Source organism: Rhodamnia argentea, chromosome 3, assembly GCF_020921035.1.
Source record: "Rhodamnia argentea isolate NSW1041297 chromosome 3, ASM2092103v1, whole genome shotgun sequence".
In the NCBI taxonomy this organism is placed as follows: domain Eukaryota; kingdom Viridiplantae; phylum Streptophyta; class Magnoliopsida; order Myrtales; family Myrtaceae; genus Rhodamnia; species Rhodamnia argentea.
The window spans coordinates 23,948,353-23,974,190 of NC_063152.1; the positions used below are offsets into that span (position 1 = coordinate 23,948,353).

At 39.1% G+C, this 25,838-nt stretch overlaps 1 protein-coding gene across 4 annotated transcripts; it reads right to left on the reverse strand.

Moving 5' to 3' along the window:
* Positions 1-171: 171 nt before the first annotated feature.
* LOC115729628 (chromo domain-containing protein LHP1) lies at positions 172-17,980 on the reverse strand. 4 transcript variants are annotated; one of them, XR_007197801.1, is made up of 8 exons: positions 5,342-5,609; positions 5,072-5,259; positions 4,792-4,817; positions 4,574-4,660; positions 3,517-4,287; positions 2,507-2,649; positions 592-652; positions 172-513 (listed from the first exon to the last, which is right to left on the reverse strand). XR_007197801.1 is itself a non-coding variant. In XM_048276058.1 (8 exons), exons 2-8 carry the CDS (start codon positions 5,436-5,438, stop codon positions 466-468), a joined length of 1,278 nt encoding a protein of 425 aa, XP_048132015.1. In that variant the 5' UTR covers positions 5,439-5,468; positions 17,955-17,980; the 3' UTR covers positions 172-465. The 4 variants fall into 4 exon arrangements, 3 of the variants coding, with proteins under 3 accessions (XP_048132015.1, XP_048132016.1, XP_030516097.2); XM_048276058.1 differs by lacking the exon at positions 2,507-2,649 and adding an exon at positions 17,955-17,980 and having other exon boundaries at positions 5,342-5,468; XM_048276059.1 differs by lacking the exon at positions 2,507-2,649 and adding an exon at positions 11,712-11,766 and having other exon boundaries at positions 5,342-5,468.
* Between the last annotated feature and the right edge of the window lie 7,858 nt (positions 17,981-25,838).

Consider the following 25,838-nt stretch of genomic DNA (forward strand, 5'->3'; position numbering starts at 1 on the left):
TGCACCACATTCTCAACACCATGACGAATTATGTCCTTGTAGAAGGATAGAATAATAGAAGGTCGATCAAGGTAGATGTACATGCACAACTATGGCTAACCATGTAGCAACAGCAGACCGCACGCATGCACTCGACACAGAAGGCAGACAGAAGGAGGGGAGAGAGGTAAATGAAATCTCAAATGCCGAAATGTTAAAAAGCTCGAGTCTTTAAGACATCAGATCATCTAAACCCTGAGACCCTATAGATTATGATACAGAGATGGTCAGACTGCAATTGGTTCTGCTAACAACAAGAAGAGAGAGACATAGGAGGATCTAACAAAACAAGTTCACAACATACTCACGCAGAATTTCCACAGCAAATAGTCTTTCTCATTACAAATACCTTTGCCTGTCCTGCACAGAGCCTCGCATGTACATCGCCTGAATAGCTTAAAACTCACCATATACAGCTCTACTCGATCATGACGTCGGACTGTAGCGAAGATGTTGCTCATAGAAGTCGATCAGCTGCAAAACAAAAGCACAAAACCATCAATCACCAGGAATGCAGATGAAGTGATACTTGTATGCAGGAAATGGCAATACCAGAAGAGGGCAATTCTCCTTCAAAAACCGGTTATCGACCATCACTTCTTTCCCATCGGACCTACACGGTGAAATGAACAAGTTCAATTGATTAGAGTATCGAGTGCAAAGAAAACCAAACACGAACACGAAGCAAGCAACGCATTAGTCCTTTACGGACAAACAGGTAAATGTAACATCACAAAGTCAACATACTAATATCCAGTTCAACAAAATTGAACTCTCATTTCACCTCGTCAGGCCAATGTTTTTATGATGTCTGGAGGCAAAGGGTGTAATAAGCTCATGCAGCTGAAACACTAAGCAATGATGAACAAGAAAAACTACTTCGGACCAGCTTCAGATCTCATACCAGCCAATTAATATAAAAACAAGATATCAGAAACAACCCTTTTCCCAACAATATATCCTCACAATTACCAAATGAAAAACTTAATGATCCTCATGTTAAGCCGCATTACCCTCTTTATATTTTCTATGGCTATGTTTTCCTCCATTCCTAACTTAAGGAAACTTCCTCCAACCAGAGCTTTGGTTTGTAGTTATAAATATAGAAATCACATACAATCAAGAATGAAGTATGGCCCTGTTTCTATGCAAACAAGCAATACCAGAGTCTCCTGAATACCGTCCAGTGGCTATAGATGAGAATACATATATACAAATAAATCCAATAAGAAACAGCAGTCTTGTCTAAAAGATAACAAAAGCAGAATGTGGAGAAGAATGACAGGGTTCCTTTAAAGAAAAACTTAACATAAATCGAAGGGCAGCAAGGATAACTAATGGCTGGCAACACCGGTAAAATGGCAAAACAAATATTGTCCCGTTGCAGAAGACGAAATAGCAGTTTGTCACATACCAGTAGTCGAGAGGCTGTGTGGTCGTAATGGAACCTCATAAGTGCAAGATTAAGTAGGAAGTAAAGATAACTAATGGGTGCAAGACTTGGAGGAAGTAGCCACTAAAGAGGACATTTCAGTATAAAAGGAGCAAATCAAAAGTCAATTACTTATACATGAAAGCCCATTAAATCGCCATAGCTTGAGGCTAGAATTAGTCATGAAGACACTCTAGATGAAAACTTTTCGAAACAGCTCAATAGGTCCTTCACATTATAAAAATGCAAAGGATCACTTCTGGAGTTTTAAGCCATAAACAAACAGCAGAAAAATAAGTAGCCAACAATTACCAGCAGAAATATAGGACCTCATGTATAAATCCTCAACAAAGGTGGACATTTAGTCATTTGGTTAGCAACTTAGCATTAGACCAACTTCACTTTTTTTCTTATTAATATAGTCCATAGAAAATCCTCCAGTGACAAATAGATCTTTTAGTTACTTAATTAGTGCATACAACATGAGAGCGTGCTAGCACATACTCAACCACATATGATGGAGAAGCACACCTCATATGCACAAACAAGGACACGCACACAAATGCTCGTGCACCCAAACTCTCCCACATTCTCATGCATGCACATTCTCATGCATGCCCGACTTATGCTCCCTTAACAATGAACTCTTAGTGATATAGTAAATAAAAATTCAATTGTAGCAGCTTTAACTCTCACCATACATATCCACACCCACACAAGCAAACATACGACTAGCATAACCTAATCTCAGCGCCGCCATCCAAAAAGAATCAGCAACATTTTATCTACTTCAGTATATAATCCACAACAGCAGAAATACCAAGAAACCTGGGCGAAAAGCAGTAATAAATCCCTTTGACATACGAGAGTATATACAAGCATTAAATAATGTGAAACCATTTCAGAATCCAAGAATAGAGTTTCGAAATCTACAATAGTCAGATGTTTAATTAGTGTGACAAAGCTATGAAATTGTTTTAGCATACTATCTCCACTTCATTCAGCTTTATCAACTTTACAAGCAAAAGGCATCACCTTGTTAAAATTCTTAATGTGCCCTCATTTTCCTCTACTTATTAGCATTGGCCTACTAATGAACCTTGCATTTCACTTGGAAAAGGAGAAGCGCCAAGTCACAAGTGTTGGGCTCATCACACATAAGTCATCATAGTGACAAGCTCCACGGGAAAAATAAACAAATAAATCACAATGACAAGCTACTTCCTCCATCAGTCGGGCCCAACATGAGGTTTGCACTTATCAAAGAGGTTTTCTCCTTGAAAGATGCAAAAACGAAATGGCATGTCGCCTCATCATGGACAACAGAAATATTCAGTCAAAGAACTCCTCCATGGACAGAACTAGTTGCAAGAAAATAATAATCTCTTCTCCAACGGAGGACAGATATTCCTAAAAACAAAGGTAGAAGAGGAGGAGATATCGCAGGTTCAATTTCTTTAGGTATTTCAATTGTTGAGAGATAATTATGATGAAGGATGCAAGAATCAGACATACAAAAAACTAACCCTAGGGACCTAATATTAAAACATCCTCAGGTCTCAAAAGCAGATAGCCACAACATAGAAATTTATTCATTTATCGTTGTATAACATGATCCCACAATTGACGCAAGTGTAGAAACATAAAAGTCATCAGCTTTAATGAAGAACGACTCAAATCAACACATGAATCATTGTTCTCCACCATAAGACCACTATTTAAGGCAACACACGTCCTACACCAATCAGTGCTGCACTCAAGTAACCAACAAAAAAAAATTTTGCTTAAATGATGGACCAAATAAGATAAAACCATTGTTTGTAATATCACAAAAATAAATATTTAATCAAGTTCTATAACCCAACCATCCTTTTGATTGCTTTCTATCACTCACTTAACTGAGCAGATACTTGTACTCAACTAAAATAATGTTTTCGACCGTCAAGGGAGCGCCAAACTACATAGTAAACTGGCTGTGTACCTCAGGACTAAGGATTCCCACATAATTCAGAGAGAGAGAGAGAGATGAAAATTTCAGTACAAACCTCATCACCATGAAGGTTACTGACACATCCTGAATGTTGTTCGACACAGAAGCTGAAAAGCCTATGGGCTTTATGATCTTGGTTATAACAGGATCACTGTTGGAAACACTGCTCTTAATTAGACAAGATTCATTTCTTGAGAAGTCAGGATTTCCAAAACCCTGTTGTTCAGAGCTACAAATGGCATTTTCTGCAGCTGAACCACCTGAGGCCAATTCTTGCTTAAACCTCTTCACAGAACCAGATTTTCGTCTCTTAGCTCCTGTATTGCGATTGCTTTGACCTGGATCAAGTGAATCGGTATTGTGCACCCCAGTTGTGGGGCCAGTGCTTCCAATAGCCTTGGGTTCTCGGAAATTTACAGCAAGATTATCCTGATCAACACCATTGGAACACGCTGTCGCCCTTAGTTCACTAAGCTTGGGATCATACTCAAGTTCTTCTCTCTGGACAGGTTGCTGAAGACCATATGTCAGTCCATTTTGAGCCACTTGCTGGTCTGTTTCAAATCCATTCCTATCCAAGTTAATCTCTCCATTAAATCCAGAACCCACAGCTTGGGCAGGGTTAGAAAGATCTGCAAAGCTTAAGATTTTAGGGGCAGAAGAAGTAGGAGGCTCATCAATAGAGCTAGTCTCAGCACCACCAGAACTGTAAGCTGCAGAAGGGGCTCGGTGCTGCTGATTCTGTGGCTTCTTTTTGGCTTGGGCATGAGGAGCCCCATACTTGCGTTTACGCTTACGAGAAGATCTCTGCTTTCCCGACCTCAAACTACAAAACCGGAAACATAAGACCCACCAATATATGAATACAAGGGTCTGTAGAAATCCATGGGAAAATTGGTTTTTGTTAATTTAATCTTACGAATTCAGTAGCTAAATAGAAGACAGCAAGACATGAAACCTTTCCTCCAAATTCATCATCTTCATACATTGAGAATGAAAAGAAACAATCATATACCACATCTGAATATCCTTTCTTTCAAAAGCAATGAACGCCCATTGGAGCAGCTTTTTAAATAAGCATGAATATTTCGGCATAAAAACAAGAAGACTACCTCTCTTCAAATGCTTCAATAACATCAGAACACGACATGAGATTCTCTACGGGTTCCCAGGTATTGGCTGTCTCTGGCCAGCCACGCCTATTAAGCAAAAGATGTTAACAGAGTCATCAGGCATGAGATCTCACCAACCAAGTACATAACTAGCACAAAAATGACTCCGCCAGGCAGAATAATCATAATGTAACTAAACCAAAGCGGAGCGCACTAACCATTTGATGAGATACTGAACTTGCCCCTGCCCATCAGTCCCATAAAAACCAGCATAATCAGTGTCGAGAAAACACGATTAACAAAATACTAGGAAAAGAAATCCAAACAGTCCCGTTCAAGACTTTGCAAAGGGAAAACCTACCATCATTACTCGTAAAGATTGATCTTTTACCATGAATCAAGAACCAACAAGACAGTAACGATGCACACGGAAGCGAAAAACGGCGTATCCAACACAATGGGAAAATAAAAAGTCAAGGGACATGGAAACAAAACGACCTTGCGAACCCTTTTGCGGCGGACCGCCTCGATCTCGTAAAAGCCCTCGTCTAGCTTCGGGCGTTCAGCTCCTTCCTCATCAGCCTCGCCCTCGGCATCGTCCTCGTCCTCGTCATCGTCCTCGTCGGCTTCTTCTCCTTCCTCGGCTTCCTCCACCTCCTTCTCTTCAAGAGGGCCTCCTTCTGCTTCTGATTACAGACACTGAGAGGTCAATGCTAAGGAGACCCACATCGCGAATCAGACGACTGACATCGGAGCTACAGCGCTTACCACCGCCGTTACCGACGGGAGTCGTGGGGTCGTCTTCAAGTCCTTCGCTTGACGCTCCTGCCACGTTCTTTTTCTTACCTCCACCCTTCACCTTCATCCTCTCTCTCTCTCTCTCTCTCTCTCTCTCCTGTGGACTGAACCAATTGATGAATTTCAAAAGTCTTGGGGGCTGTAATTCTTTTTGGTTGCCTGGCCTGAGAGGGTGAGTGACGACTAAGTTGAAATTCCTACACGAAGGGGGGGAGAGAGAGAGAGATCCATTAAAGTTTTGCCCTGCAGGCTGCAGGGTTTGTTGATGAATTTCAAAGTCTTGGGGGCTGTAATTCTTTTTGGTTGCCTTGCCTGAGAGGGTGATGGACGACTAAGTTGAAATTGCTACACGGAAGGGGGGGAGAGAGAGAGAGAGATCCATTAAAGTTTGCCCCGCAGGGTTTGTTTCGCGTGCGTTTAGGACCAAAGCTTAGTCAAGATGTTACTGGTTTTCTTTTCCTTTTGGCAAAACTTGGAAAGAGGGTCGTATGGTCTTTGTATATAGCATTTCACGGAGTTAGATAAACCTCGTTTAACCAAAAGGTAAGCCTAGGGTGTTTTCAAAGAGGTTGCCCCATCAATATTTTAAGGTATCGAAAATTTCGAACACCCTTTTATGAACATTATTCTGTGGAGAGCCGCAACACAAAAACAAGAGATTTCATGTGAAAAATCCAATACAAACGCAACCCAACCAAAATGGGTGGTCATTTTTTGACAAGTCACATTTACACTCTTACCAATCTCTCGCGTTCGGAGTCTATCATAAATTGAGCGCACTTTCTTTAAAAAAAAAAAGAAGAAGAAGAAAGAACCTATTTTGTCGCTCGTCAGTAAACATTGCCCGAAGTAAACCACTTTATTACAACTAAAACACGGCACCCTTCTCGCCGCCGGCGATCACAAGCACCTTCCGACGGATCATGTGCCGATCACATGATAGCTTCTTGCCATAGGGCAGGGGCGATTTTGTCCAAAAAAAAAAAAATCTCCCCACCCCCCAAAATCCAATACCGGGAAGAAATTTTGAAGATTTGTTAGGTTTTACAAATTACTGGATTTATTAGCTGTAAGCCAACAACGAGCATTTTATGAGCACAAAAGAAAGGAGCACGTGATCGCCGGCATTTGAGGAGACAAATGCCGGCGTGGGCAGGTTCTTTTCGTAAAAGGCCTCCGATCTTAGGGGCTTTTTGGGATTTTCCCCAGTTTTCTTCTTCTACTAAACATGTTTCACTTCTCCTCTAAGAATGGCATAAGCATGATTAGTGAAAATGAGTGCGCTCAACCCGGCAAATACTAAGTCCCGCCAATTCTCGAAAATTAAACTTACGCCCAACCTAGGTCCTTCAATAGGGTTACTAAACCAAACTCTTACAAGTGTACACGATCATTGAATCCACCTAGTTATAATTTTTTCACTCCGATAGTGTACGGGGCACTTAAAAGAAAAAATCACACTAAGTTTTTCACATTACGTAAACAAGTCGATCGAACATTTGAATCGAGCAATAGAGAATAGAACTATGATTAGATCTATGTTGTTGAATCCATGTGATTAAAGCTTATGGAGAAAGCAACAAAAGACGTGAATGTCGCACAAGTAAGACAACAGGAGGATTTAGAACGACGCTCAGATGCTCAAACATTCTTTTAAGTCTCGAGTAAACTTGACTAAGAGACAAGCCTCTTGTACGAATCCTCAAGAAATTTTTCCTATAACTTCACAAAAAACTTCATCAAACCCTCAATATTGTTGAGACTCGATGTAGTATCCATTTGACAGGAAAAAATATAAAAAAAATCATAAATCTATTACAATTGTGCGAATTCAGTCCTAAATCTTTTTTTTTTTTTTTTTGCCAGTTGAGTCATAAATCCAAAAATACCTCTTGTTTATATAGGGCAAGAGAAAATCTTCACGATATTAATTATCTAACTGGACTTAAATTCGAGATATATTCGACCCCGATTGGTTCTATTGGCTCCATTTCGACCATTTGCACTGTCTACATTAATTTGCTGCACTAGTACTCTCCCTAGCTACCTCGGAAGCTTCTGGTTACAACTCCTCTTGAACACCATCAAGATATGCTTTGGCACCAATTTTGACATCCTAGCACAATAGGATAGCAGGATCGTCAAAAATAACTTTTCTATTGAAAGCAGGTGAATGCAACTCTAGGCATCATGGACTATAGCTCCACTTTACCTTGCATAATCTACAAATACATCTTACCATTTTGTTGAGCTTGTCATGGCTCACTCAAAATATGGCATTGATCAAATTCTTTTCATGTCATACTAGTGGGCGACATTACTTGACAAGATTTCTTGAGGAGCTTGACGTTCAATTGTTGTCAATGGAGACATCTATCTATAAAATAGCTTGTCATAAGCGCATTTGTCGATAATCTCCTAACCACATCAACACTATACGGCATTTGTCGGGGTCTCTCTAGTTACGTTCTAGTCATCAACTCCGCAACTCTAACTCGCCACGACTGACCTTGGCACGGGGCCGCGTTATGCCTTACTCTTGGCCACGTAATTGTGACTCTACATATGCTTCATCCTCTTCTTACTAGTTTACATGTGCGTTTGTTTGAGTGAAAAGAATTTCTACGAATTAATTTTTTGAACTTTCACGTGCTTGACTTGATGAAAATGATCGGTCCATGAGATATTATTTACGGTCCAAGAAAATATGCATGCTTAATGTAAGAAAAATGAATTCTCTAATCTTGAAAGAGGGAAATATTTATCTGGAAAATGATTTCCGGAAAAATATTTCCTTCTTTCCTCAAAATTTTCCCGTAAGAAACAAACCCTATATTTAAGGAAAATTTCCGCTACTCGAACGGGTGAACCTAACAAGAAGAATGACTATATGTCTCAATACAAACACCAGAACCTTTATTGAGAAATCATCTACGGGAATGAATCTAAAACGACACTCGCTTCGAAAGAACTCGCCAAATCTTGTGCGAATCTAAGTAAAGAGATTTGTAACCGGTGGTTCCTCTTAGGGTTATATTGAATTAACCCGTTGTTTATCCAATTTAAGAACGTGAAGTTTACTAATTACACAGCAAGTTCATCTTTACCCGAGACTTCTTTAGCTCATGTACCTAAAGCATAGGCACCGCAATTTCATAGAGAAAAATACCTATGGGTTGGGCCAAGTGATGTTTTTTGACCGGCCTATATCCTATTGGACAATTATTAATTTTGGGATTGCAATTACAATATGTGTTTTTTTCTCTTATTATTAACTTGACTACCTCAATTCAAGCACTACAAGATTTGATTGCGTAGCTGATGGCCATCATAATTGAAGTTGATCTAACTTTATGTACAAATCCAGTTAGACTAAGTCAATTTATTTCATATAGAGACAAGTACATTGGATATCCTAAAACTTGTTACAAAAGTGCAATTAAGTGCTAAAACTTTATAAAAAAAAAAATTCTAAAACTTATTAAATTGATGCAATCAAGTCTTTCCTTTAATTTCATCCAATTTGATTAAAAGTAAAATGTTGATGTGATTTTTTTCCTCTCCTATGTGCATTGAGATGGCTAAAACATGAAGGATAAAGGCTAAACCGATGTCGTTTGGTGCAAATTTGATTTTTCTAATCTAATTAGCATTTAAACAAAATTTAAAAATAAGCTAAATAATAAATAAAGTCAAAATCATGCGAGAGGGCCCTACCGCACGACCGGGATGAGGCTCGATGTCGGTGACCCTGGCTAACCATAGGTGAAGGCCTAGTGAGGGTCGCAGCCCCCCCCCATATCGAGCGAGGGTCGTCAACCCTCTCCTAGATTTGGCATGGCTGCCATTGGCGAGGGTGAGGTGGTGGCCCCACTAGTGACGACCCTAGCCCATTGGGCAAGGACCTCGCTATGATCGGATAGGATCATCGGCCATTGACTAGAGCCCGGCGATCCTGGCCGACCCTCGCCCCACCATTGCCAGACCTTTTCAATCATGGTGGGGTGGTAATGGAGAAGGCCTTGCATGCCCTCGCCTGATTTTTCCTTCCTCTTTTCTTTTCTACTTACTTTGGTTTATCTTTTAATTTCTATTTAAATTTAAAAGTCAAATTTGAACTAAAACGACATCATTTTAGATTGATCCTTCTTGTTGTAGCCACGTCAACGCTATGCGTGAGAGCAAAAATAATAAAAAGAGACATGTCGACATCTTCCGTTATTCAAGTTGGATGGAGTTAATGGAATGACTTGATTTCACAAACTTGACATTTGATTGTATTTTTTAAAAGTTTTAGGACTCAATTGCACTTTCATGATAAGATTTAGGACCTTCAATACACTTACCCTTTTGGTTATTGATTAATGGCGAGATAATGACGTAGCACAAGTGTGGGGAAGAGATTGGAAAGCACAAAGTTAGATAGGCCACTGCCATATACCCTAAGCAAGACACGAAGGACCGCTTTACTTTTACAACCTATCATTTATCTACGGTCCCACGCATTGCATAAATTATCATAATACAATTAAAACAAAGCACAAAAATTATATTAATAGATCGTCAGATGATTAATATTTAAATATATGTAAACATATAGAGTTTGAAGTAACTAACTAGTGTACAAATAGATTCACGAATGTGATATGACCTAGACTTCGTCCAATTTTTACTTTCTCCCAAATGCGTGTAAAACAAATTCAATAGAAGTTTTTGTCGTTCATCGACACCGTGTTATTATTGTTAAAAGTAAACAAATTTGTTGAGTATAAGGGGTGGAGGCAATTAAATAGCAAACTAATGAGAGGAGAAAAGAAACCGATGTGACATGTTCAAGTTTTAATATATACTGATGTTACACGTGCATATATATTTATTTTTTTTTTTAATATTTCTTTTATTTTTGGGAAAAAGCAGTCAAAAATCCTCAAACTATATCCATTAAGATACATTTAACCTTAAATTTTTTTTTTACGACATCAAAAATCCTACATTTATACTCATATGACACATTTACTCTTGATTATGTTTCCATCAGAAATCACCGTTGAAAGTCCTATGGAACCGCTAACTTGAATGACGGACTTCAAATAATGCTAATGGGATGCCAGTGTGGATTAAAGTGAAGGGAAACAACGATATTTTTAATTTGATGTGGCTAAAGTATTAAAGAATGTCGTTTGCTAGGGCTCCGTTTATCTTTCTTCCTTGCTCTACATTCAAAACTCGATTTGGGACTTTAAGGTTAGTATCTCTCTCTCTCTCTCTCTCTCTCGGAAGCTCAATTTGTTCGGAGCTCGTTTGCTAGCTGATTGGGTGAAGGCGATTTGGGGCTTTAGGGTTTCGTATGTGGATGGTTTCTACTTGGATTTTAAGGTTCTCATTAAAATCCGTATGTCATGCAATGGAATGCCGTTTTGAGGCTAAATAAAATTGTGATTAATGATCTAGCTCTACAATTCCCGCGCCCAATTGTTGACGATGGACTGATGAAATATATACACAACGATTGCTCATGAATTCACTGAAAAAAAAAGACACGTACCCCCATGCAAGGATTGTGAGGGGGTTTTATGCGGATAATTTAAGGTTGTCGGTCCTTCCTAGGGTTGAGGAAGGAGCTGCAGAGGTGGGGTCTCATTGGAAATAATCCACATGGGAAATAAAATAAAAAAGAAAACAGCAAAGCAAAAAAAAAAAAAAAAAAAAAGAACACACGTGAAATAATTGTAGAACGCTCCAATAAATACAATTTAATTGTAGGTGAGAGGGTTTTATAACGGGGTTATGGCTTCTTTTCTCCCGATCAAGATTTTCATTCGATAGGTTTTTTTTTTAGCCCGCTATACCTGAGTAAATGTTACTCTCGTAAACAACCTAACTCCTTAAAAAGAACGGTAAATAGTAAATTCAACAAAAAAGCACAAATTTTTTTTCTTCTTTTCAAAAACCCTGAACTTACTCACTATAATACGAAGACTCTTTTTTTTTTTTTTTTTTTTCACATCAATAAAGAACTGAACTTATACTTATATTATTTCAGTTTCATCCAATCTCGGAATTTTTTGTAATACGAAAAAATGTTCGGGATATTTGTGTCAATGAGCAAATTTAGGATTTTTAGCGACATAGAATGAATTTCGGAATATTTATGTCGAGGCGCGATGAGCATGATTTGAGATTTTTAATTGTATTATTAATCCCGAAAAGAACCCTCTTTCTATTTGCGTTTTTTTTTTTTTTTTTTTTGTTTTCCTCCCCCAATCTCGAACTCGCTCCCTATGGGCTATGACCCTTTTCTCTCTCCAATTTTCCCTTGTCAACGTGATAATCATTGTGCTCTCTCTCTCTCTCTCTCTCTCTCTCTTGGCGTTGGGGATTCTGCGATGGATGAAGATGGTAGTTGAAATCGCAGGTACGATGGTCGGGAGACGGTGATGTTCAGACACAACGAAGACGAACGTCGAAAGGCCACGTGCCCCCCTTCTAGAATCTTCCAGAAGAGGGAAGAGGAAAGAGGGAGGACGGCCCATGGACCAGCGGTTCATCTATTCTCATGGGCCTCTCTTTTCATCGTTTTGAAGTCCAATCAGGCTTCTGTTGCTCGGGGCAACGTTGGGCCCACGCTTGGGCGTTCGTTTTCTCGAGTCTTTCCCTTATTCATTGAGCATTGATTGCTGGTAGGAGTGTGCAAACTGGACCAGACCCCCGCCAAAAAAACGAGAGCCGGTTGGTCCGCTTGAGTGGATGGTCGTCCCGGTCCCAAAAATGGGACCGGTTTGGCCGTTCCTCGGGTTTTTGTATTGGATGGACGCCAATAATATATAATTATTTATATATAAATATATACATTGCAAAAAAAAAAATTGAAAACAAAATAGAATAATAAAGTCCACCATTTTTTCCAACCTTCACGGTCCACTCTCCTCCTCAAGACTCTCTTTTAGTCTTATTTTCATCTTATTTTTGTATTTGTTGGTTTTTTATCATGTAATGGTTGGATTTGGTATTGAATTAAATTTTGGTGAAATTCCTATGTTTTTACCATGGTAGTTTATTAAGTTGATGATTATTTTCGATCGTTCCTTCGTTCCCCAAAGAAAATCACGATCGTTCATACGACTAAAGTTTAGGCATTTGAACATCGACTGGTGGGTTCCCGAGTCGTAGCCGTGTTTGCTATTTTGATGATGCTGACTGATAAGTGGTACAACTAGTTGCGTGTTCGCTTTTGAAAAAAATATATCGATAAATAGCCACGTTAGCATAAAAATTTCGGTATTACATAGAAACTATGTACAAATACTGTTCATGAATTTTTATACATAAAAAAAGGAGAAAATGACACTTTTAGTGCCAAAAGTTATGTACGGAGATTACTTTGATGCCAAAAGTTTAAATCGGATCACTTCGGTGCCTAAGTTTTTTTTTTTAAAAGGATTGTTTTAGTGCCAAGTCCGATTTGCTCCGCCGAAAATCTGACGTGGCATTATTTTATTATTGTTTGAAGCCGACATGGCTCCTTGCGAGATCTATTTAGCAATAAAAAAAAGGTAAAAATTGGAAAAAAATTACTAAAAATAAAAATGCAAACTTAATTAGTTTACAAAAATAAAAAATTGGAAAATAAAAAATAAAAAATACAATTTTTTTAAAAATTGAACAATTAGGTTAAAATTAACAAAAAAAAAAAAAAGGTCAAAACTCAAAAAATAAAATAAAATATGTGAATGTTTCTTAACCGGCGGCAAGGGCTTGCACAGCGCTCACCACCTGGTTCTCTACCCATAAACATCCCTTTTTTTTTTTTTAAGTTTAAGGTTTTTTGTTAAATTTTTAGCTAATTTTTAAGTTTGAATTTGATTTATTTTAATTATTTTAAAGTGCGGAAGTCCACGTGGCAGCCTACGTGGAATTTTTTTTAATGTCATTTTACATTAAAAATTAATTGTTAATGGCATGTGGCAATTTTGGCCGGAAAATTTCGACGAAGGCACCAAAATGATCCTGTAGTCTCCGACTTGATACTAAAGTGATCTAATTGAAACTTTTGGCACAAAAGTGATCTCCGTACACAATTTTTAGTACTAAAATTGTACTTTTTCGCATAAAAAAGAGTAGCCTTTGAACCACAATATAGACCTGATAGTATATGATTTTATGCGGTTGTTAAAAAAATTATGCATGTTATCCATGTGTAATGTTTAATCTTTGCTTGCTTCACATGGTTATTATCAAATGACGACCTTAATTTGTTGAATTGTCGATTCGACTATACACTACATTAGGTTGTTCAGAAATTATTTATGAGAATCTGATCACATGTGGAATACAGCACATATAGTTGATCGAGAAAGGACCGGTGAAAGAGATAAAACACGCATCACCTCGTATTGTGCATGTAATTAAGATCTTCATTGTTTTAAAGTTGGGAAGTAATGGTTGCAATGTGAATATGTCAAAATCGTAAGAAAGCATCTTCACGTTACTTTGATGATAAAATAGAAAAGAAAAGCAAAGCGTCTAGATGTCCAACCAACTCCTCGTTTCGAATTTCAATATCCCTGATAGAGTCTAACAACTATTAAGCCACACTGCTACAAGTGAACATCAAATTACCGATTACGTAGACAATATAGGACAAATTATTCGAATTCACAGTATGGTGGGTAGCGCACGAACTGGTTTGACAAAACAAAACTCGGTATGAGCTTGTTAACACCAAAATAATAACAAGTACCAAATGGGTATCATCGTCAATATGTCCTGAAGTCGGTAAATCATGAGCGACAAATGTCTTTTCGAAATTCAGTAAGTTGGTCGTAATATGCCGAAAGCTGCAATAACCTGATATTCGGGAAGTGGGCAGCAAGGTCATTAAGTTCAAGATTCGGTAAGTGGTTATGATTCTGGAACTTCCCGAAAATCGCAAAAGGTCAACGATGGAGGGTTGTAGGCATAAAGAGGGCCATGGAACAGTTAAGTTAGTCACATCAATGGGAAGTTACAAGCAGGAAACGAAAGTAATGGGTACAAATAGATCATGGGAGGTTATTCAAAAAGATTCAAATTCAAAGTCATTATGGCAGTTGAAGATCAAGTTTTGGGGGACAAAAACAATGAAGAACATGGTCAAAAAGGAGTAGTTATTGAAGGCGCCAAGATTAAAGATTTGAAAACACAAAAATAACTGGCTGAGCAATTACAAGACGAAAGTAGATACAAATATCTAGAAGAAAGAAGGGAAAGGCAAATGAACACACATCCAAGAACACTCAATTTCCTATGCGTATTCCATTCGGCTCGAAGAATTGATCATTTGGCTGCTCACGGCGCATTGTGTATTGGTGTGGCATTCCGAAAGGAGTAAATTTCCAAAGTTGGTAAGTGACTGTTCTGGCAAAGCCAGAGCAGTTGCACTACTATGTCCTGGAGAAAAACCAAGCAAATTAATGTTTTTTATAAACATAGACCGACGTGGACACAGATTTATAATATTACACAAACAAAAAGAAAAATCGGAACTGATGGATGAGCTTTTACGTAACATAAAAAGTGCTACTAATTGTATTTCCTCGCCGTGCACATTTCTTTAATTTGTCTTGCCACTGGTCTTTTTAATCTTTAAATGCGTCAATTGATGCTTTAACTCTTAAATCTTTCATGTCCAATCGAAGTTGCATCTCTTATGCCGACATAAAAAGAGACTATGATCTTATAAGGGATATTAAGTACACTATGTTAAGCCTAGTGGCCCCATGAATAGACTAACTGGTAGTTGATAATTCTCTCTTTTTTTCCCCTTTCCAGTATTTATCCCGAAGAAAATGCACAAGATCGTGAATAACTTAAGTAATATAAGCTACCCCATTGTTACTTAATTGAAGGTAGTAGATCCTCCACCAACACTTTTGTTTCCGGTGATTATGGTCTTTTCCAAAACCATCACCCACGAAAATAATGTTCTCCAATTTCTATCCAACTTCGACATTCTCTTTGCACGTACCCGCCTTGATATATATTATGTACCTTGCCGTGCTAGATCACTTCAATACCGTGGTTACAGCTTCGCTAATTGTTTTTTTGTTCCCCGAACCGTCTTTGGCGGCCTTGATATTGGCATTAGATGTTCGCGGATGAATACTGCACGAGCTTCCGATTGTCGGGCACATATCTTTAAGACAATGAAAGAAATTATTATCGCAAAATTAAGAACAACCTTATATGAACCGTGGTGATTATCGCTATAAAAAGGCATGTGACATGCTTGAACATATATAGGCACACATACGTGTCCTTCAATGTCGAGATCATTTGATTCCTCCATGAAGAAACTAAGACACAAGTTATTGGGGTGCAAATGCCAAATTTGGCCAATTAAAAAATTGGCAAAACTATATATTTTTATGAAAAATAAGAGTGCATAATACCAAAATCAATGATTGATAAAATAAAATAATTTAACCGAAATTTAAATTAAACTAATTGTGTGTTTATGAAAAATTCATAAACACAATTCTACTAAAAATTAAATTTAAAATTAGCTCTATCACATAAAATTTGGCTGATATCTTCCTTAAATTACATAGGTAAATACAATACTACGAAAAAAAGAACCGCAAGAAAAATTTTCAAAACTTACCATTAGAGGATCTCACGAAAGTTTGAGTGATTTAGATTCGGAAACGATATCGGAATTAGCATTAGAAAATATGCGAATAATTAACTTAATAACGAGATGACAATTCTTCTTCACATCCTCCACTAATCAAATTGAGCCCAGGTATACTAGTAATGTAGTTATAAAGAGTTCTTTACCTTTTAGTAGAATCTGCTATTAAATAATATGGTTGAAGACAATTTGTTTTCCAAATGAGAAACATAAAATGTACAAGATTAATGGATCGACAAAAAAGATTGGATCATTGAATTAATAAATCAAGAGAAACCCAAATTTGCATGCGATTTTTTCATCTCATAGTTTTTTTTTGGGTAAGCAATATGCTGGAAAGCCGTGCACATTCTCAGCCATTCAAAGGCTCGCTCGTTAGCTACCAAAAAAAAAAAAAAAAAAAAACAAGGTTGATGCACATTATTTCTTGCAACCGTTCTAATAATCTCCTTACGATCTAGCAAACCTAAACATACGAAACGCATTTTTTCCAAATCTTAGTGCTTCTATCTATGACGGCAAAAGAACTCTTCGCGAACTCAGGCTTCGCCAGATTGGTCTTCACCCATCTGTCGTGGCATTCTGGTCCCATCTTCACAAGCTTCGCGCAGCATGCTTTGGTAACCTGCCCTTTCCCGTGGAAGATGCCCATCCCGATCTCCTTGCCGCACTTGTCGTCGATCTTCGCCTGGCACGCCTTCAGAGACGGAAGGCTCGGTGCGAGGTACGAGCACCAGTTCCAGACCGCTGAGCTCGCGCCCAGGATCGCCGTCTTGTTCGACCCATGCTTCCCAGGGTTGATCTGCGCCTTCACCAGCCTGTCGTGGCAGTCTTTCCCGATCTGCACGAGCACGCCGCAGCACCCGTTGCTGAGCTCTCCCTCGCTGCGGAAAATCCTCGAGAAGATCTCTTTCCCGCAGTCCACGTCGGACGTTGGGGGGCACGAGGTGATGTGGGGAGCGGACGATTTCGCCTCGAAGAGGCACTCGCTCCAGGTGCTCTGACTTCTCTCCAGGATCGCCTTCGAGTTCTTCCGGTACTGCGGCGAGGAAACGGTCGCCTTGACCAGCTTGTCGTGGCACGGCTTCCCCATCTCCACGAGCTCCATGCAGCAGTCGGCCGAGGGATTCCCGTCGTTGAAGAAAACCCTCAGCAAGATCTCTTTGCCACACGCCTCGTCCAATTGCTTCACGCACGTTTCGATTCCCTTGTCTCCACCCGCTGATTCGACGTGAGATGTCGCCGAAAGCGCATGAACGATCAGGACTGTTAGAACTATCCAGTTGTTATTAAAAGTGGCCATGCTTACTCTTCTGAAGCCCTAATGTTACTGGTTTCCAAAACTTTTTGCTGAGGATTGGGCGGACAGCGTGCCCTATTTATAGTTTGAAAGGTAACCATGATCCTGAGATGAAACGATCTTACAGATGAATTAATGTGATTTGCAGTGATTCACGTAGTTTTCAACTCCTTAAACCTTTATGACCATTCATCAGTTCAGACAAAGGGATTTAATTCAGTACCAACACAAATTCATTTTTCTTAGCATAACGTCCGGAAGAACTTATTCCAGCTCGTTGAATACGTAGACATTGGTAATTGTCACCTTAGAAACCCTAAACCATGGCATATTTTCCTTCGTCGCCGCCGCCGCCCCTCCTTCATCGGCTGCCCTCCTCGAGGCCTTGAGCGGTATACCGTCCCTCGCTTAGATCTGGACAACGACAAGCACCCCTTGCATGGTGGTGACGTCTCACGCCGCCCCCACAGCGTAGGTTGATTGGCCCTCGCTCAATGGTGGCCAGTTGCCACTCCACCACGGCGTCGTCATGACAAGCAGGCCCTGGTCGGCAATGATTCGATGGCCGGAGGAGATCGTGAGATGGCCGACACCCCGTGCTGGGAAAGGACTCTCTCTCTCTCTCTCTCTTTTGTGTCTCTTTCTTTTCCTCTTTTCCTATTTTTCATAATCTTTTACAATGTTTGTTGATTTGATTTTGACGTGTATAACCACATCAGCGAAAATGGTTACGGGGGGCTAGTTTGAATTGCCCCGTCGGAGGTCTATGGGACCGAATATTGACTCAAAGGGACTACTTTTAACTCTATATTCAAACAGTACAAGGATCAAATTGGTAGAAATTAGAGTTCAAAGACTAAATTAAAATTGAAGGAGGATATATGCATTATTTTAACATTGCCTTAAAAAAAATTTCTAGAGACGCTATCCTAGTAAGCGAAGGGTGGTGATACTCAATAGAAAGTTGCTACCCTAATAGTCGATAGTACTTGTCACTATTTTTTATCCCACGATTTTCTAATTAATGAGTGCTTTATGTAAAACACGGGTGATGGTGTGAGGATCCACGGTCAGAAATAATTGATAGTATTGTCGGATTGTCATGGAAGTATTATAGTAGAAGAAAAATCGGTTTGACTTGAGGGGTATGAAGTAATACGTGCATGTCTTTTTTTGTTTGTCCATTTTTCTTCTTCTTCTTCTTCTTTTTGTTGTTGCCCAAAGCTACAAATCATGCTGAGTGCATTCATTTTTATTGAAATATTCTACATTGCTTGACGATGAATTTTCACATACTCTTTACGGCTTAAACTTTTGGATTAGACTCTTAACTATGTTTATGTTTGGCAAAATGACACTAGGAGTGTCAATATTTGTGTACGACGCTCACTTTAGTATCAATAGTTTTTTTTGGATAACTTACGTGTCAATCTTTTTGAAAAAAGGTTATTTTAGTGCCAACTCCACAAAAAAATTAAAAATAAATAACAAAATCCACGTAATATTTAAAAACTAAAAAAACTAAAAATAAGCTAAAAAAAAATTGCAGTTTTAGCGGCAAGGGTTGCACTCGTCCCGCTAACCACCATCGCTAGCCCCGACGACCCCCGCCGAGGCCACGCCGGGGATCGGCAAGGCCTGGTCTTGACCGTCGTGGCCTCACGGACCCCATGGCAAGGCTCGACCTTGCTTAGATCTGAGCGAGGTCGGAATCGCCCGGCCATCGCTCGGCGTGGTCGTGGTTGGGCGATTTCGGCCTCGCCCGGCCACGTCTAGGTCTCACGGACCCCGGGTGAGGCCTCGACAATGGTGGCCGGTGGCGGTGAGGACTCACGGCCCTCGCCGCTAAACCGCAAGTTTGTTTTTTTTTATAACTTATTTTTCTATTTACTTTTATTTTTTTTTTTAAAAAAAAAACTAACCTAATTTTAGTTTAAAAGTCCACGTGGTTTGAATTTCAAAAGAAAAATTGCCACGTGGACAGACTTTTTTTTAAAAAATTCCACATAATATTAAGCAATTAATAAAAAAGTGCCACGTGTCTTGTTTCGCCAGAATTGACACTTAAGTGATTATTTTTTCTCCGATTTGGTACTAAGTGACCAAAAAGAAAAATATCAGCACTAAAGTGAGCGCCAACGCTGTACACAAATATTGGCACTCCAGATGTCCTTTTGCCATTTATGTTTCATACTTGACTTTTAGGTGAAAAGGCGGTTGTTTATACTGTATTAAATACCGTGTCGTCTTCCTCCTCATCGTTTTTATTTTTGCTTCAGAAAGATCACAAAATGAACCGGTGCGTTATCCTCACCGTTTGTAAAGACCGAAACGGGTTTGCCGATTGCTGGTTTTGCGAAAAACAGTTCGTGCGTCTTCTGCAAGCCAGACCGAAGCCCTAGCAGTCGAAGAAGGCTATCATGAAAGATTTGCGCGTGAATCATTGCCCACGCGAGGCCAACCAGCCAGCAGACTGGGTTGCCAAAGCTCATCGCGGAAAATTCCTCCCTGCTAATTGCTTGTGTTATCCACCTTCGCCTCTTTGGAATATTTTGTGCTCCGAGACTCATCTATCATGTTCCGAGTTTCTGGGTTGATGAATGAAATAGTCTTTTCGAACAAAAGCAAAAATAATAGCTACCAAGATCACGTCCGGAGCAGAAGTGAAAGGTCTTAGCTGTGTTCATCCCATTTTCATATGGCACCGAATGTGCATTCATCTCTGAACTTCTCTCTCTCTTCTTAAATATCTATCGAGTATTGACTAGCATGTAGTATCTGGAATTTGCAAATTCTGTGCAGCATGCATTCACATGCATCCAAGCATGGAAGTTGGGCTGGGGCCTTGTCGGCCCGGCCCGTTGCTAGCTATATGGGAAGGAACGAAATGGGCGGGGCCATCCTAGGCCGAGGGCACAAGACCGTGGCGTGGTATGATCCATGACCCGTTATGGTTCACACTCCAGCATGTGGAGCAGGCCGGCATGGCTCGTCAAACTCGTACTTTAAAAAAAAAAAAAAAAACAGCCCTATGTTTTGAAATTGTCTATGAAGAAAAATGGAATTTGTTAACCAATCCTAAATGAAGTCTTATTTGCATGTACCGGCATTTTTGTTGTTGAATATACAAGATAATTATCATCATCAAAGCTTAGGGTTTAGGATAACAATCAGATTACCGACAGGATGGAAGTTTATACTATCTAGACGTTGACACTGAAAAAATAATCTGGGCTGTGATACTCTGAGAACCCCCATTTGGTGTTGGCGATGAGAATAGAACTTCAAATGAGTGCAGGGAGTTATCGAATCATGTCTTAGATTCGCGAGGATTATGCCTTAGAATCTTGGGAGAAGTTAGGGTTTGAACAATAATCGCTACGTGACGGTTACCTTTCGTATTCGGCTATTAATTGCTCAAGGAAGTAAAGGGATCCCAACAATCACTAACAATTATCAATTCTTTTTGTAATCTATTTTACCAATTCTTTATCTGCATTATTTATTGTTTTATTAGTAGTTCGCAGTTTAGCCATATGTATTGTTTCCTATCGGAATCGCCATAGAATCCGATTCAATTCTTAAAAAGCCAAAGATCTTATCCTTTGGTGAAAGATTTTTCGTCGATGGACATTTCCAGAGGAACATCTTTTTAGCATGCTTGGTGAGACCATTTATGGTTCGATTTAAGAAGTGTTTACAGCGAGGAGGAGGAGTCAAGCGCCTCGTAGCATTGCTGGCGAGGATAATCAGTCCCCGCATTTAGTAGACAAGAGGCCTCCTCGGGCGGAGTCGCCGACTATGACAATTACACCGAAGATCAACAGAGAAAATTGGCCCCAGACTGTGTCATGGTGGCCACTACGAGGAGGATGTTTGAAGGGCAGCAGAACGACTTGGCCAATCCATGATGAATCTTGTTGCGGGGTTAACAAACCTATGATCACTGTGGTGACGGAACTCATGTCGGCACCAGGGCCGTCGGCTCACCCATTTCCTACCCTAGGCGGTCAGGTGGCTGTAGGCTACGTAACTTCAACCCCTCCACTAATATGTACATTGGTGGGAATTCGGCCCAGATAATGCTACAGTCAGCGGTTAGAATTCTTCAAAGGGCTGGGACCATCGACAGTCAAAATCAAAACAACCTAGGTCTAGGTGGCCTTGACCGCGTTGGGAAGTTTAGAGAAGAACAAATGGAATTAGACTTTGAAGTTTGACAACACTCTTTTTAAGAAATTATTTGCCTCACAATGATGCTAATGATTACTGACAAAATCCTTCGGGATTCAACAAAGTCTCACAACGAGAATATCATATAGCAATTAGGATATTTCTTCAAGAACTCTCAGTGGAAACAATCGAAAACAATGGTTGTATTTCTCTTAAAATTGAAGGAAACGAAAATGGAAGAAGTTAAAAATAATGAACGGAATGTAGTATATTTATTGAAAAGAACACAGCTCTTCATTCCAAAAAATTGTAAATTCAGACCAAACTATTCATGTCCAAAATCGATTTATTCAAACACCTCTTTATGTCTAACACTACAAAAAAACGCGCTTTTTGCAACGAATTTTGAGACAAAAATTTCGCCAAAATTCGTCGCTAATGTGTTTTGCGAGGAATTTTGCGATGAAAAAAATTTCATCGCTAATACGGTGTCGTAAAATTTGCTACGAAAATTTGCAGATTTGTCGCAAATTTGTGACGAATTTTGCGACAAAAATCGTGGTCGTCGCAAATTTGCGACGAAGACACTATTTGTCGCAAATTTGTGACGAAGGATAATTCGTTGCAAATTTGCAACTAATTTTGCGACGAAAATAGGGTTGTCGCAAATTTGCGATGAAGACAATGTTCGTCGCAAATTTGCGACGAAGACACTGTTTGTAGCAAATTTGTGACGAAGGGTAATTCGTTGCAAGTTTGCGACGAAAATAGGGTTGTCGCAAATTTGCGACGAAGACAATGTTCGTCGCAAATTTGCGACGAAGGATAACTCATTGCAAATGTGCGACAAATTTTTCTTTCGTGACAAATTTAGGACGAACATGACTTTTGTCGCAAATTTGCGACAACCCTATTTTCGTTGCAAAATTAGTTGCAAAATAGAGATGAATCTGCAAATTTCCGTCGCAAATTTTGCGACACGGTATTAGCGACGAAATTTTCTATCGTCGCAAAATTCCTCGTAAAACACATTAGTGACGAATTTTGGCAAAATTTTCGTCACAAAATTTCAGATTTGCGACGAACTTCGCTTTCCGTTGCTAATTAGTGGCCGATATGCAAATTTTTATTTATTCTTTAGCGATGAATTTAGCGGCGAATTTTGTTAATTTTTTATTTTCTGATTTGAAATATAATTAAAAGCAAAATTAATTTGAAAATTTATAGTTACCATTAATTAAGCAAGTAATAAGATATAAATATTATAATAATATAATATAAAATACATTCATCTGTTTCAATTACAAGAAACTGAAAGATCTCCTAGTACTCTAACTATACAAATGCATTGTGATAACTCAAAAGGAGTCTTGACGAGGCAAAAAGCAAAAGGTAGGGGCATCGGGGTCTTCGATCCCCAAAAAGTCTCCTTCGCTCAACATCCCTCGGATCCACGATCATAATCGTCAATTTGACCTACAAAGAACCGAAAAATTGCAAAAGTGAAATGACAGAGCTCATACAAGTATGCATATCAATCAGAGAAATGATGATTTGGAAACACAATATAACAAATCAATGATAATCTATTGAAGGCAGAAGAGTCGGGCCAAAACTTTTCTCTTAGTCTCCCAATTTTTTGTGGGAACATCCTTAATCAACTCTGGGAATGTAGACCCAAAGGCTGTGCTTCAATTCTTGAATCTAATTGTGCGAAAGCTTCTGCATAGGGACAGATGTCTGTTCGCTAGTCCCTACAATTGTGTGGTTATTTATCGTGTTATCGGAGCAAAAGGAAGTCTATTGCTCAGATGTGGAATAGTAGTTGTCCTCCCATTTTGTTTAGAAGACGCATAGAGACCAGAACTGCTTGTGTTGACTAACATCATGTATTATAGGGACTGTCATCCAGCTTGAGCCACAAAATACTGTTAGGTCGACCAGTTGCCGAGTTACTTATGGAGTATCCTCTGTTGTCTTTATATGTGATGGACTCTAAGAAAACCATTGCTATGACAAGAAATTAAGATCCTCTGATGGAATTAGAGAGAAACGAACCTCCTGGTACAGAGAGAATGGTCAGTTGTCCTAATCTCGACATTTGAATTGGAAGAATAGCTGGCTGCATTACAGTAGAAAGAGTAGCGCTTAGGCATTAGATCATGTCTACATGATTGTCACAAAGGCGAAAGTGCCATAACAAATCATCCAAGCACAACATAAGGTCTCATAATTCAACAAAAGGACCATCACTGATCCATGGCACACGACTCAAAGGGCACAAATTTTACTTTGAAATTGCACCTCGCATGACAAGTAAAAAAGGTATCATCACACAAACAAACACCAAATTGGAGTATATCCCACCTCTAAAGTGCATTGGAAAATGGCCGCAAAAATTTGAGACACACCTTCTATCATGACACTCTTGTACCTATATGAAGAAAAAAAGGCCATCAGAAAATGGCGAATAGATAAGCACGTGCAAAAATCCATAAAATGGGTGGAATTTATCTATCACACCATCACCATTTTTTCAACAATATGAAACATGACTATTCTATAAGCAAGACTAGTGATGTTGAATGAGATTAACAAATTGCAGTAGACCACATGGGAATCAAATGAGACATTAAAAACAGCAGAAACTATTGAAAACTTCATACAGGAAAAGATGGAAAGAAACAGCAGAGTCGAATACACAACAAACAGAAATATTAATCTATCTGGAAACAAATAATTTTTTAAGAAAGATCAACCAGGTATACTCATTTTCTTCGAGGAAAGTAAATTCTCATTTGTTAGCATATGTAGGAGGCCATAGAATATCCACTACCAACATATATCGTTGATTCAAAATAAAACACCAAACTTTAAGATCAAGTAAAAGACCAAACCTTAAGATCAAGTGCTACTCGACTTCACTAAGTAAAATTTAGGCTTAAAGGAGAGAAAAATTAAAATCCTAACTTGGAAAAAAACAAAATACCTTCTTCGGAAATTCAAACCGATCGTGTATCATGTCTTCATCTCCACCTCCTCCACCTTCTTGTTTAACCATTGATAAGACTTCTAATTAATTCATCATCATCAGAAATCTCGTCCTCATTGTGTCGCCCATCATTTTGCCCATCACCTCTTTCATTAGTGGGAGGTACAGGAGGAACCCGTTTGTCATTTAGATGGAGGTGTTGCATGACCCTTTGCATCCGAGACCGCATTTGACACTCGAAGGATTTATGTTGCTCATCCATCTGTTTGATTTGCTCATCTTTTCGTGCAAGTTGGTCTCTGACCAATTTAATCTCTTCATCCTTCTCTTCAAGCAAATGTCTCGGTTGGGTCATTTCCTCCTCCATACGTGTCCTCTTTGAAGCAGCCGTACTGGAGGACGAACTCCCAGCCGCCTTTCCCGGGCATACCCTTGACATGGATCCCGGGCTATATATTTTCCCACCCATTGCCTTCATCCACAATGCCTGTTTGTCGATTGCTGAAAGTTCATCCGCACTCCCACTTTCACCGCCACTAGCCGTACTCATTAACAGCTCATCATATTTTTCCTACATCAACAAAATGGAAATGAAAATAAAATAACTGCATATATCTAATTACCATAAACATTGAATGCATTCATGGTTTTCAAACCGTGTTTCCATAAAGTCAAAAGTATATAACCTTATATACTTTAATACATTTCGTTCGGTTGTTAGTCCATGTCTTATCTTTTTTTTGAAATGTTCGTTCAGATGTAGCGAAATACATCGGCTCCATCCCCAATTCATGTGTCTACAAAATTGAAACACAAATGAGCAATTAAATTAAATTAACTTACCATATATTTATTAGAACTTACCATCCTTTTTCTATGCTCCGCAACGTTGATGGAGCCCCCAGCATACGTCGCAGATCCTTCAAAAGAACAAGAAGCTCGATTCTTCTTGTTTTGTTCACTCCTTCCCTTATTTTTTTCACTTTCCCAACTTGTCTTCATTTCCGCCCAATCGTCACTAGTGATAAAATCTAGCTTCACATTTTGTGTCTTTGCTCTATTCATCACATTGCGAATGTGATCACCAACTTTTTTCTTAAAAATTCTTCTAATTTCCTCCTCGTCCGATTCCTCCCATTTGAACTTTCGCTATAATCAATGGAAAAACAACTGATTTCATTTATGCCGAATTTAGTTTGTGAAAAAACAAAAGAATAAAACTTACATCGAACTCATTCCACCACAAATCCTTCACTTGTCTTGGAGCGGCACTATAACTAATCAACGACCTCCTCCAATAGTTATTGACAATTTTATTAAGAACCCGCAC

Bases quoted from the DNA above. Each gene is read 5' to 3' on its own strand.
- LOC115729628 (XM_048276058.1), bottom strand. From the start codon at position 5,438: ATGAAGGTGAAGGGTGGAGGTAAGAAAAAGAACGTGGCAGGAGCGTCA. The intron at 5,260-5,341 runs GTAAGCGCTGTA...GTCTGTAATCAG, and splicing joins TCCCGTCGGTAACGGCGGTG to AAGCAGAAGGAGGCCCTCTT. The intron at 653-3,516 runs GTTTGTACTGAA...TTCACCGTGTAG, and splicing joins GTAACCTTCATGGTGATGAG to GTCCGATGGGAAAGAAGTGA.